Consider the following 12,911-nt stretch of genomic DNA (forward strand, 5'->3'; position numbering starts at 1 on the left):
GTAAAACAAAGGGGGGCCTGGCAAAAAATCTCTGGGAACCACTGCCCTATGGCATGGGTCTTATTCAGACTTGTCAAATGTGGCTTATCAGACACTAACTGACCCTGGGAGCCGGGTCCATGGTGCTGCAGATCACCACCAACTGAGCACCTGGGATAGCAGAAGCTCAAAACAAGAGTCAATAATAGAAAAGGCTGTTTGGCATTGGGAGAGAGGATTTGGCAAGTTTTTCTTGAGTGCACCCAATAAACTCAAATCTGCTGCACGACTCACAGAAGCAGTTTGCTAACAAATATGGCACCATTGTTAGGAAATCAACAGGCTTTCCAAAGGTATAAGATTTACTTTACAACAAATAAATTCGAAAACAAAAATGTCTCTTTTTCTGTGATAAGCTTAGTTAACAGTTTGAAAACTGAGGTTTTTGGCCCGTGGTGGTGTTCCTTCAGAAAAGTTCAGTGGGGCAAGAAACTCAAAGAGTCAGAACAGATTATTTAGATGGCGGGTCCATATAGGAGGTTTCTATGAGTCCAAAGAGGGTCTGATGTTTTTTTAACGATGATGTCTTTAAAAAAGAAATTAATTTCTCAGGTAAACGTTGGAAAGGTCTCCTTAAAAACCTTTCCAATGTTTAGAAGGGGAAAACGTTGCTCTTTGATCACCTGTTCGGTATTGTGTTGCTACATTTACATGCAAACTGTTACACACAGACTGTAAAGCATCGGATCTCAACCTCGACTAGGTTGACTGCTCCTGTTTTTTGCCCCGCTGGACTTGAGGTAGTGCTGGCACTGTGATCTCTACAATTCCTGTAATGGGGACTGTAATAGTCTAATGGGCACAATTATAAACCAAAAATGTGTTAGTGTTATTGGAAGATCTTATCTCATCTTTAATACTTGGCCCACACTGGTTCCAAGTGTATGTTTGGTATCCAGTTATTTCCACTGGAACTGTAGTGTAGTATACTCACAGTAGAAGAGAAATACTTTTGGATGCTTGAGTCAGTTCTTTGAGGTTGGGCAGTAGTCCACAGATGTTAGACGTGCCATTGTCCACTGCTGAGGCCTTGACTGTAGGCTTTAGCATCCAAAAAGTGGCAGGAAAGCAAACAGCACTCAGCTCAGTCCTTTCAGACTCCAGTTTGACCTCTGACCTCTGCTGTCAGTGCTCCCGCTCCTGGCTTCCCTCCTGTTTTTCTGAACTAGCGTTCTCTGGGTGCTGTTCCTCACTGGTCTCCTGCCCATCATCAGCCTCTCTTAAAGGGGCTGCCGGGTCTCTGACAACACCTTCCATCTCTACCTCCCCCTCCAGCTCCTCCTCAGTCTCCTCCTCCACCCGACCCACAGTGTCTGGGATGATCTCCACCTCAATGTCTGACGAATCTTCACTCTCCTTGAACCACACAGTCTTCTGGCCCTCCTTCCTCCGCTGCTTGGTCAGGATTGACCTTGTACCATATTCATCCTCATCTTCTCTGCCCCTCCTGGAGGGTCTCACTGAGGGACTCCCCTTAGGGATGTGGTTAGTATAGACGCCACATGAGGAACAGTGGTGGCTCCGCCTCTCTAGGGGTATGACGCGGCCCCGGGCCTGGGGGAAGGTGCTCCTTCTGGGGAGAACGTTGTTCCAGCGTCTGGCTCCCCGACGGCTCAGCTCCCACTCATTCTGGAAGCCATCATTGGTGTACTGCAGGGAGTCTCTGTGGCCACTTCGGGGCTGGCCGGACTGCAAACATGGGCTCAAGCACTACAGTCGGGAGAGAAGTTCCTCATTAATAAAGCTGTTAATGAAGTATGGGAATGCCTGAGGTGCTGCCATTGCACCACCTTCAGTCTGTCTCTGAAGCCTAAACAATGGAGGTGTGTTTTTATTCTTTATCATATAGGCAATAAAGGCTTCAAAGGCTTTCACTTTATCTATGAATAAGTGAGCCAAGCAGGAATGCAGTTTATTTAGTCTCCAATAATTAATTCCATGTTATTATATTACACATGTACAAAAATAACCACTATTTACGTTAATAGTTAAAGCTTAGTTTTAAAATTGAGGCCAGTTTGCCGTCAGTAGAACTGGTGTATTTGAGGTGGACTAGCACACATTATTCAGCATAGCCTCAAACCATCTGTTCAAACTTACACAGTAGTGCGTTTCAACCAATCACTGTGGAAAACAGTCACTGGTGTCAGAGATAGTGGACAAAGCTAATATTCAGCATTTGGAATGGCATTCCCATTGTTGGTATCACAAGCCTTTGAAAGATATTTGGACTTTTTTAAAAAAAAATCAGCTACTATAGCAACGATTCCACCTGACAGCTAAATATCTGATGAAAATTATAGCCAAAGCTTTTTGTCAAGGTTGATTCTTGCTAAGGGACATTTTTTACAGTATATGTATACTGTAAATGTTAACTTTGACACTTTGTTTACTTTAGAAAACAATAAATCATTTGTATGATGTGTGCTGTGAGATCAGAAAGAAGTGTAAAAAAACAACGGAATGACTGAAAGCCTGATATTGTCTGTTACACTCGTTTACATGATGTCCAAGATGGAAAGCAGTGATGAAGGATTAAAGATGTGTAAACTTATCATCTTTTCACCGGTTTAAAATATTTCCATTGCCAAACCGACTGACCTCACATAGTTTGTCCACACCCGTATTTCCCTTCCACAAGTGGGAAACTAAGAAGCCAATAACAATCAGGCAAAGGATCAGCAGAGCTGCCATGATCAAGCCCAGAAGCGCCATGTCACCTGGACGATAGCCGATGTTTGAGGGAGATGGGCTGGCTAAATCTGCACAGGAAGAAAAGCAAAAGACTTAAGGTTAAAGGAATGATTATTATTAAAGCTACGATTTCCTTACCTTTAAGTGAAAATGAACAAATACCACAGTGCCCATTTTAAATTTCACTGAAATGTTCAGGAGGAATCAAATGGGCTCCCAGCCTCAGTATGCCGTAATATTTCTGGCTTACATTTGACTTTGTTTTACAGTATTACAAATAAAGAATAACAGCAAACCCTTTAATTTTGAAGAATAAACTGAAAAACGCAGTTTTGAGTTCCCTCCTTGAGAGGTAATAATATATCATATTTTAGGTTCATTTGAAATCATTAGTATAAAAACCTGTTTTTTATAACCATTTAGTAATGTTTTTAGTGATTTTGTTTTTACTGATATGACATGAAATTAGAAACAGGAGAAATAAGGTGAAAGTTTTTCCAGTTTGAAGTCTCACCAGGTATGACCTGAACTGAGAGGGCTGCAGTTCCAAACTCCCCTGTTGTCACATCCACTGCTCGGAGCTGCAGACAGTGAAAGTTTAACAGCTTACAAAGTGTCAAGAACCAGGAAGTCTTTGCTCTCATTGTGCCATGACGTCTTAAAAAGTCACCTGAAGAGCGAAGGACTCTGTCTTCACAACTCTTTTCAGTATCACGAAACCATCAGAGGTCACGTTGACGTAGCTGCTGTACTGAACCTCGTATTTGACATCTGGATTCACACCCTGACAAACAAACAAAGATTTTATCTTGTTAGTTTATCATTGGTTGTGCATTTAAAGCTGCATTAAGTGATTTCTAACCAGCAGACGACCTACAACAACTTACACAATAATCATAAGTGTGATTGCGTACCTTTTTAACTGTACAGGGATTAATCATCATTAGCCCCGGCATGCAAAGTAAACACCTGCACATTTTTAACGGTACTCTAGTACTCCTGTACATTTAAATCTTTATAATCTACTATGCAAGAAAAAGATTTAGTATGTTCTTCCTGTAAGCGATTCTTTCAGCCAGGGTTAAATAAGAGCAAGAACTTTAAGTTATTCTTCTCTGTATGACTTTATCAGGCTCTGACATTGTTGTGGAGGAATTTTGCCCCACTTTTCTCTACTTGTTGTTTCAGGTCACTGAGGCTTTAATTTCACACAGCTGAATTCCGATCAGCTAAAAGTCCGGCCTGGAATGTGGCACTGCTACACCTCGATTCTTTTACATTCAGCCATTCTGTTGTAGATTTGTTGTCCTGTTGCATGAGCTAATCTGGGCCCAGATTAGCTCATCCCAAGATTTATGCTTGAGATGAATTTACTGGCACTTTGGGTTAACATCCACCTGAATGGCCCGGACCAGCAAAATGCAAAAAACAAATGATTTCCTGGTAGCACGTGTACCTGACAGTCGGTCGGTCTCTACAACCCTTCCATGTGTAAATCAGCAGCATCCATAGCTGACCTTTTCAGTTAACTTAGTAGGGTGTTACTAGTGGTTTTGCTTATTGTAGCTAGAAGCTGTCGAACCAGCCAAACGTCAGGGTTAGGCTTATAACGTATACCATAGTAATTAGCTTTGATTTCAAAGAGCGCTCACACTGGCGAAGTCTTCGTCCCGTGCTCGGACCCTGAAGGGTCGGTTGGTGTTTCTGTCTCGGAGGATCATAGTCTCAGGCACAGAGTTGCTGTAGATAAATCCTTCATATCTCTCCCTTTCAAAACGAGGAGGACTCCTGCTCTTCTTCATCACATCAATGGTAACCTGTGTCACCGCAAACTGATCTCTGTTGGTCACCTGTGATGCCTGATAGTAAAACCAAATATTTAATTGTTGAAAATCTGTATTTTCTTTATATTATTTGACAAATGTATATAATATTTGTTTTACCAGGATAGTGAGGGTTATTGGACCAACAATATCAGCAGCTTTGGTCATTGTGATGTTCCCCGTTTCTTCATCAATCTGAAATATATTTCCTTCATTTCCTACAGATAAAGGAAAAAAACACATAAACAAAAATAACAGCATTTTCTTTATGCTGCCTTACAAACCAGCAGAATAAGCTTACTTTATTATTTAACCACGACCTGAATCTGACTTACTGAAATTTGACCTCATTAACAGAATGGTGCCATGAGAGCATGTACAAAAACAAACTAAGCAGCAGTGATTGCAAAGTCTGTGCAATCACTCGGTTGTTGCTAGCCTCTAAATGGAAAGACAATTTACTTATTTTTTCCTTCTATTTTTATTTCATGTGAATAACTGAGCTTCTTATATCACATAATTAAAATGAACAATTTAAAGTAAATGGAAAGGATAAAAAGCATTTTGATAACTACTTTTAGTAGCAGAGCCTTCAAACTTCTATCAGTTCAATTCAATTCAATTTTATTCATACAGCGCCAAATCACAACAACAGCTGCCTCAAGGCGCTTTATATTGTAAGGTAGACCCTACAATAATACAAACAGATGATAACAAGTAAGACTGGTTTCTGAGTTGTACAGCTGGGGTGGGCAAGGTTAAGCATCAGGCTTTCAAATGAGTTAAAAGTCTGTCTGGGTCTTTGGTTGATTAATAGGCTGGTGTGAAAAATTGCTGCCACACCGCCCCCTCGGCCTGTGCTTCGAGGTTTCTGGTAGTTAGAATGACTCGGGGGTGTTGATTCATTTAAACTAACATACTCATCCTGCTGCAACCAGGTTTCTGTAAGGCAGAGTAAATCGATTTGTTGATCAATTATTAAGTCATGTACTAACAGAGACTTGGAGGAGAGAGACCTAATATTTAATAATCCACATTTCACTGTTTTACTCTTTGGTTCAGATGTGGATACTGTATTGTTCTTTCTTTGTGATTTTTTATGTTTAAGTTGTTTATTGCTGGTTTTTGGTTTGTTTTTTGTCTGTTTGGGAGCTGACACAGTCTCAATGGAGATGGGTTTTTGGGGGGGTAGCAGGAGGAGAGAAGCTGCAGAGATGCGTGTAAGACTGTATCAGTCTGTCTATATGTGATAATCCGTTTAATAAGAACACCAAACTGAAACTGTTGAGTGTAAAACTCAGGTCCTCCAAAGGTTTTGTATCCAACCTCGTAATATTCTGTAGCTGATCTGCTCGCTCCTGTTCTTGTCTCCATCCTTGGCAAACACAGGGCCAGGTTCCAGCACCAACGGGCCTTCCTGTGGGTGAAAATCAGTCTGTATTCATTTAGCTGTTATCGTGTGTCCTCCACACTGACTGCTTTCACAACATTACCTTTAATATTACTATCACTGTCTAAATACTGACAAACACAACATGCAAAAATCACCAAAATCTGCATCGTCCCCATGTCATTGGATCTCATTTCAAGGTTTTAGCCTGCAATGTTTGGCCCTACAGTGGAACCTGAGCAAGTGTCCTCCCTCACAGATAAACCAGTGCTGAGGTTTCCCTGAAAGGCTGAAATGTCATGATGCTGGTATCTTAGGATCACTATGATCACCAACACACGCAAGCACTGCTCTGATGATCATTTTATTACCCCGAAATTCTGTTTCCCCACCTTTGTGGTGTTTTGGTGCCCAGCACAGAAGTGCACACCTGCCATGGTCTGTAAAACAAAGCAGCTCGAAGCTGATAGTTCTTATTTCATAGAAACTGTGTCACAGCTCTGACAACAGTCACTGGGAACATCTGACTGTGGTGCAGACTGCTGCCGCTGCAGTCATGAACATCAGAACGAACCCTCAGAGCTTCGATGGAAACATTTCTGAACATGTTTAATCGTTTACATTATTCACTCCCCAGATAGCAAATGTATTTAAATCAGCATGAAGGTTATTGTGACCCTCAAATGTCTGTGCAGTGTACAGACTTAAGACACGTTTTCCTGTTTATTTGGTTTTAATGTGTGTAGCAGCTAAAGTAACAGTGTTTGCCTGGATGCACACACTCTTTGTCCAAAGTAGCACAGACTGGTATACATTTCATATTGTTAGAGTGAATTGTTAAATGTTTGTCATTTTTATTCTTACCATTTGTACTTTAACTGTGTGTTGAAAGGAATTCTTTTGTTCTCCCCTCCCCAGATTCTCGAGGTTCTGGGTGAGGGGCTATAGTGTTTTATTGCAGATACATCCTATCTGGAAGATCTGCTTCTTTTGATGTGGTAAAACTTCCTGCCCTTTGTATGGCTTCACTGTGTTATCTAGGGTGAACCATAGATTGGGTGTGGGGAGGTTACCCTCTTTATGACCTAGGATGTTGTTCCTGCTTTATGACCCTTTTGGTCAGCAGTTTACACACACACACACACACACACACACACACACACACACACGCACTTACAAAACCACAGGCAAGGTACTCTTTGTGTGTATGTATACATCATATGTTAATGACCCTATGCATATTCAAGTAACCACAATAAAAGGAGTGCTATGGGGAACCTGGCTGAGAGTCTGATGGAGGTCAAGTAGGTGGAACGACACTTGGCTCCAGGCAGGCCTCCCTCATGCATGAGTAACCCAAAGGACTTTGCCTACTTCGTGTCTTGCTTGCTGTGTAATCACATTGCCTTTAACGTTCCAGCGAATAGGTTCAAGCTACAAACCTATCACATATATTTGTGAAACTGTACTTGGTTAAATAAAGAATATGTTGTATACAGAAAACCTGTTTTTTAGATGATAATTGTTTTAATGACATCATATCAAATATCAACTTCCCCTGTATAATAAGGTTTTAAGCTTTTTTCTATGTGAGCTAGAATAGCACGATGGCTCATGCACAATTAAAATAAGGCCCAGGGATGTCAGCCATGTGAGCGACTTCCTGCTCATATGAAGCACATTTCTTTTTTTGCTGATGTAAACATCAGAATCAGACCCCACCTGTTTCTCTGTGAGGTTGACTTTGCCTCTGTAGCCGCTGCTCACACACAGTTTAGCAGCTCCTAAGTTTGTCCTCGTGCATGGCTGAAACCACGGAGGCCGGTTGTCCACATCCTTCACACGCACTGTGATGGTGGCCACAGAGGTGAAGAAGGGCTTGTTGGAAGCTGAACCGTTGAACGTATCCTGTAAAAAGCAGACTTCAGACTGTTTCTTACAGAAAAAGCAAAACCTTGCTGGATGTTTTCATAAGTCATTACTTACCTGCACGTGTAAGACCAGCGAGATCTTTTGTACGACATCGTAGTCCAGGATGGATTTCACAAGTATCTTTGGAGTATTGACGTTTTCCAAGCGGAAATACTTGTCCTGAGGAAACCGACAGAGACACAAAAGATAAAGTGCCACAACCTTTTGATACAACGTTACTTGTTGCTCAATATGGGATAAAAAGAAACTAAAATTGGGATGAAAACATTTCAAAACTAAAAAGAGAGTTTAGTCCAAGAAGACTTATTTTTATCTGCAGTAACTTGTTTTTGGCTGCTCGACTCTGCTCTGCACCTTCTTGCCTCTTCTGTGTAAATGTGGAAAGTGTGAGAGAGGAAGAGCTGCAGCAAGAGCTCAGTGCAGAACAAACTGGGCACGAGTAAGAACAGGCTGATGAGGTCAGATGGAGCATGAAAGGAGGAGCTGAGGTGGAGGTGGGTGAAATTTAACTGTTTAACTGCCATGTCCTGCAAGCCTATTGGCTCTGTAAATTGCTATAAACTGAACCACTGACACAGAGATCATCTTATCTGAGTTTGATTTTGTGGCCTGACGCCTGAACCAAGGCCATGCTCAAAGGTCCATCAGAGGTTAGTAATTGGGGGAACCTTTACACTTTTCTTCCCGTTGTTAGTAATAAAGCTCTAGTCATAGGCATAATTTTGTCCAAGAGAAGTTGATTCATCTGGGGCCTGGAGGAGAGGATAAATGACCAAGTGTGATGTAAACAAATAGCAGGTCCATGTATTCTGTTCATTTGTCTAAATGCGTCAGAACTTCATCATAGTCATTTGGACATAGTTTGTCTTGTCTTACTGTTGCCGTCTCCAAGCGATAATACAGCGGCTGTGAATCAACATCTGTGGCTTCTATCAGACCAATACTGGAGTTGACAGGAATGAGCTGCAGGACATAAAATGGTTCAAAGAGTCAAAGAGGAAACACAAACGCGTGTTGTTCTGCAAGCATGAAAGAGCAGTGCAGCCCACCTCATTCACATCCAGCACGTAGTGGTTCTGAGCAAAGTTGGGGGGGTTATCGTTCACGTTTTCAACCAAAACCTCGACGGACTCGTTCACCTTGAGGAGAGAGAAGCAGCTCAGCTTCAGTCAAACAGCGAGAACACAACAACGCATTAAGGCACTACTCCTAACAACACAACGACACAACAGCACTCAAGCCTCAACCTGTTCATTTCCATTTTTATAATCATCTAGTTTTTTGCCAAAGTCACACGGGGTCACTGGTGATGGGGCAGAAAGAGCTGCAGGCTGAAGACCCCCGACATGGACCTCACATAACAACATAATGTTGTCATTAGGTGTGTACAGGTGACCTGATGGAGATTCACAGTGTCCTGACTTTCAGATTCATTCAGTTCATTTGCTGACTTCTGTCTGTTTTTAATGTGATGACTCTTACTCACAGATCTAGAGCCAGCTCTGCTGCACTTTATCCACACCATCAGAGTCGCGCTGGGCAATGACTAATAAAGAAACAAAAGCAGATACATGGGACACGCCTACTGCAGGAATATTCTGAAATATTATTAGCTGTAAAAGAATACAAATAAATGTTCATAATGATATCATTACAGTACATGCTCATATGACCTAGGTAGTCCTGAAAACACTTTATAAACTTTCTGCATACCACATTCTAGTATCCAATTCTAAAAACTGACTACATATCTCTTATATACATTATTTGTGTTCCATACATCACCTCATAGTCCAGGCCTTTCTTTACCATGAGGGCATTTCCTTTCAGGTAGAATAAATCTTCAGGGTTCACCGTCACTGTCAGAGTCACATCACTGTTGGAGCTGATTTTGGCCACCTGGACGTCAGCCGTGTTGTTTTCTGACACTGGTATGGGGCCAGGGGGCACCGTGCAAACTGGGAGAGCAGAGGATACAGAAACATGTGCAGTGATTGAGGTTTTAGAGCAGCAACACACAGAGAGAGCTCAGGAGGCTACGCTGTGGCTTCATCACTCCCTGCTAATGTGTCACACAGAGTTTGGGAGTGGTGGAGTGATTGGAAGGGCTTATTGGAGCGAGAGATGGAAAAGTCTGCAGATTACAGACACAGACGTGTATATGATACAGTCACCTGATGGACTTTACTCTAAAGTAAATTAAGCTTTTGCCAGCGTCCATTGTTTTCTGAGATGGTGAACTTCGGTTTATTTGCATTTTATTGTCAAAGATTGATCATCAACTCGTAGAATACAAGCACTTCCTCTTTGTTCAGTCGCTCCTTTTGTCACCACAGCGGCTCATCTGCCTCCATCATGTCTTAAATCCTCTTCTGTCCTCCTTCACTGCATCTTTAAACCTTCCCTGTGGTCTTCTTCTCTTTGCCTTCACCATCATTTGTCAGATCCACTATCCCTCCTCTGCACATGTGAAAACCATCTTTGCTTCTTAAACTTTGTCTCCAGATTTCTGGACCTGAGCTGTTCCTCTTGTCCAGCCCGGTCACTTCAAATGCAAATCTTAGCATCTTCAACTCAGCTCCGCCTCCTGTCTTTATGTCAGTGCCACTGTGTCCAACTTTGCATCACAGGTCTGTTAAATCTTCCCTTTCACTATCCTTCTGTCACAAATGATACCGACACTCCTCTTCACCCACTCCACCCGGGCTGCACTCTCTTTTTCACCTCGAGCACTGCCCATTGCTCTGGATAGCTCACCCCAAGTATTTAAACTCATGCACCTTTGCTGCCACTCGTCCTCACAGCTTCACTTTTCCACCTTCCCTCTTATTCAAACGCATGCATGTGTGCAGAATACAGACACACACACACACAAAGAAAAAATGACTGGCTTGCACACCGGGGCTTAGGATTGTGTTTTGTTTAAGCCACATGCTAAAATATGCACATTTTCAGAAAATATAGAACATGTTTTCTTACTTGTGTTATTCATTTAGACCTGATAGTTTTCCTGAGAAAACCTTTTATATCTGGGTGTTCCATATTTGTTAAAATTCCCCCCAAAAAAGGGGCAGACATGAGCCTAATCCTAAACCTATAGATGCCACTGGTGAGCTTGTGGATGTTAAGAGGTTAAATTACAGGAAATACTTCTAGTAATGACGATTCTGAACATTAAGAAGTATTAAGATGCAAACATAGTTCTAAATACAGTAAATACGGAAATATTAAAACCCCACTTCTGAAAAAGCTGGAGCACTGTGAAAACGTCCTGTGCCAAATGTTAGCTCGTTTACTCGGTAACAGTTCCAGAGATCATTGTCTGCTGTCTGCTCTCATCATGACGGGACAAAGCCTCGCATGTTTCAGCAACACAACGCTAAACCTCGTACTGTAGCTGTTATAATAGCATGGCATTGCAGTAGAAGAGTCTGAAGTGGCCCGCCTGCAGTTCAGACCTTTCACCAATTAAAAACCTCCATCCCAAAAGTTCAGCAGCTCCTCGTTTTCTCACATGTTTAAGGAACAGCGTAGGAGATGCTGCACGGAGGCAAACATGGCCCTGTCCCACAGTTTTTTTATGTGTTGCTGTCATCAAATTCAAATTTACCTTTTTTTTGTAACGGTACAGTTTCTCATCTTAAACATTTGCTTTTCTCTGTTCTACTGTGAATAATGGATTGGTCTCTGAGATTTGTAAATAATTACATTCTGTTTTTATTTATCTATAACTCACACAGCATCCAAGCTTTTTGGTTTAAAAATCTTAAATCAATGTAAAAACTGAGAAAAAATGTTTTACACTAACCCAAGGGATCTAAATTTTCACAGGTACATTAATACGTCCTGTGATGGTTTCCATCATACTATGATAATACGATCTGTGAACAAAACAATGTTATTACCAAAAATAGTGGTTAGTTACATTAGGAACTGTACAGCATGTACAAAATATATATAACAAATGAAATCAGCCTAGAGCATGGCATTGGTTGGTTTCCACCTTAAGGTTCTCCTATGATGTGACCGTATCACCTGGCCTAAGGATTTGTGTGGCTGGCAGTTTGATCAAACATTATTCCTGGACTCTTCCTTCTCTTTAGTTTTGAGATTTTTTCAACATTCACTACAAAACCAACATGAGGCACAAAAACACAGTTAGCCGGACCCCTTCAGACCTCTCAATAAATCAACCCAACAAGAAAATATGCACTTCTTTTTTTAGGTGTGAGTTTGAGAGGACACAAAACGGGTCACGATCTCTTCTTCAAGGATGAAAAACTGCCCCCACACACATTCTGTCCACAGGTCCTCATCCAGCCCCACATCACCGCCCTTCACAGAAAACAAAGCTCCACTCACGTCTTTGAGCCAGACAAAGGTTATAAAGGCAGACTGCGATGAAGCATCCAAGGACAACGTCTACAGGTTTGCGCTTCGATTTCAGTTCCATGTCCTGATTTCAGCAGCAGCAACAAATGAAGTCCCGAGGAGGATGAGGAGCCCCGTGGTACCAGCTGGTACTCGTCAGCATAATGCCCCGTTTGTGCTGCTCCGAGAGTGGGAGTAGACTACAGTCGCAATGTTTGTGACTTCATCTTACGGGCACATATTGCATTAAGCGCCTGCCAGCAGAGGACTCGCAGCCTCCCACTAAAATACTTGCATCTCTTTTAGCTGGACTGGTCATTCTGTACTGGTGGCCCTGGTGCATTCTGGGAGGAATCCAGCAGACGAAGCTGGAAACTTTTCTCATACATCAATATATTTTAGGTAGACAGCCCTTTCAGTTTGCTTCTTTGTATGACTCACTAATGATGACATACTAAATATACATGCATATAGTTACATAGTATTCTTTTTTTTAAAAATATTTTTTATTGAGCGTCAAGGTACAGATGAGGTACAGACTTGTCAGATTTTGACCACAGTGCCTCAGTGGTGATAGCTGGGAGACTGATACTAGCCACCAGGCCCAGGATCCACCAGCAGCCACCAGGCCTGGGATCCGCCAGCAGCCACTAGGCCCAGGA

At 42.0% G+C, this 12,911-nt stretch overlaps 1 protein-coding gene across 1 annotated transcript; it reads right to left on the minus strand.

The window, feature by feature from the left end:
- Positions 1-566: 566 nt before the first annotated feature.
- cdhr5a (cadherin-related family member 5a) lies at positions 567-12,406 on the minus strand. Its single transcript, XM_005457370.4, has 14 exons — positions 12,241-12,406; positions 9,664-9,836; positions 9,365-9,424; positions 8,928-9,017; positions 8,755-8,841; positions 7,933-8,037; positions 7,669-7,854; positions 5,883-5,973; positions 4,677-4,774; positions 4,386-4,592; positions 3,404-3,517; positions 3,248-3,314; positions 2,641-2,801; positions 567-1,749 (listed from the first exon to the last, which is right to left on the minus strand). The coding sequence occupies exons 1-14, from the start codon at positions 12,329-12,331 to the stop codon at positions 1,165-1,167; spliced, it is 2,115 nt and encodes a 704-aa protein (XP_005457427.1). The 5' UTR covers positions 12,332-12,406; the 3' UTR covers positions 567-1,164.
- Between the last annotated feature and the right edge of the window lie 505 nt (positions 12,407-12,911).

The sequence above is a fragment of the Oreochromis niloticus genome, linkage group LG1 (assembly GCF_001858045.2).
Source record: "Oreochromis niloticus isolate F11D_XX linkage group LG1, O_niloticus_UMD_NMBU, whole genome shotgun sequence".
Classification (NCBI taxonomy): Eukaryota; Metazoa; Chordata; class Actinopteri; order Cichliformes; family Cichlidae; genus Oreochromis; species Oreochromis niloticus.

What these genes read in the sequence shown, in the direction of transcription:
- cdhr5a (XM_005457370.4), bottom strand. Translation starts at nt 12,331, where the DNA reads ATGGAACTGAAATCGAAGCGCAAACCTGTAGACGTTGTCCTTGGATGC. An exon ending in ACGTGCTGGATGTGAATGAG is followed by an intron (nt 8,842 to 8,927) that starts GTGGGCTGCACT and finishes TATGTCCTGCAG; the next exon opens with CTCATTCCTGTCAACTCCAG. An exon ending in GTGTGGACAAACTATGTGAG is followed by an intron (nt 1,750 to 2,640) that starts GTCAGTCGGTTT and finishes TCCCGACTGTAG; the next exon opens with TGCTTGAGCCCATGTTTGCA.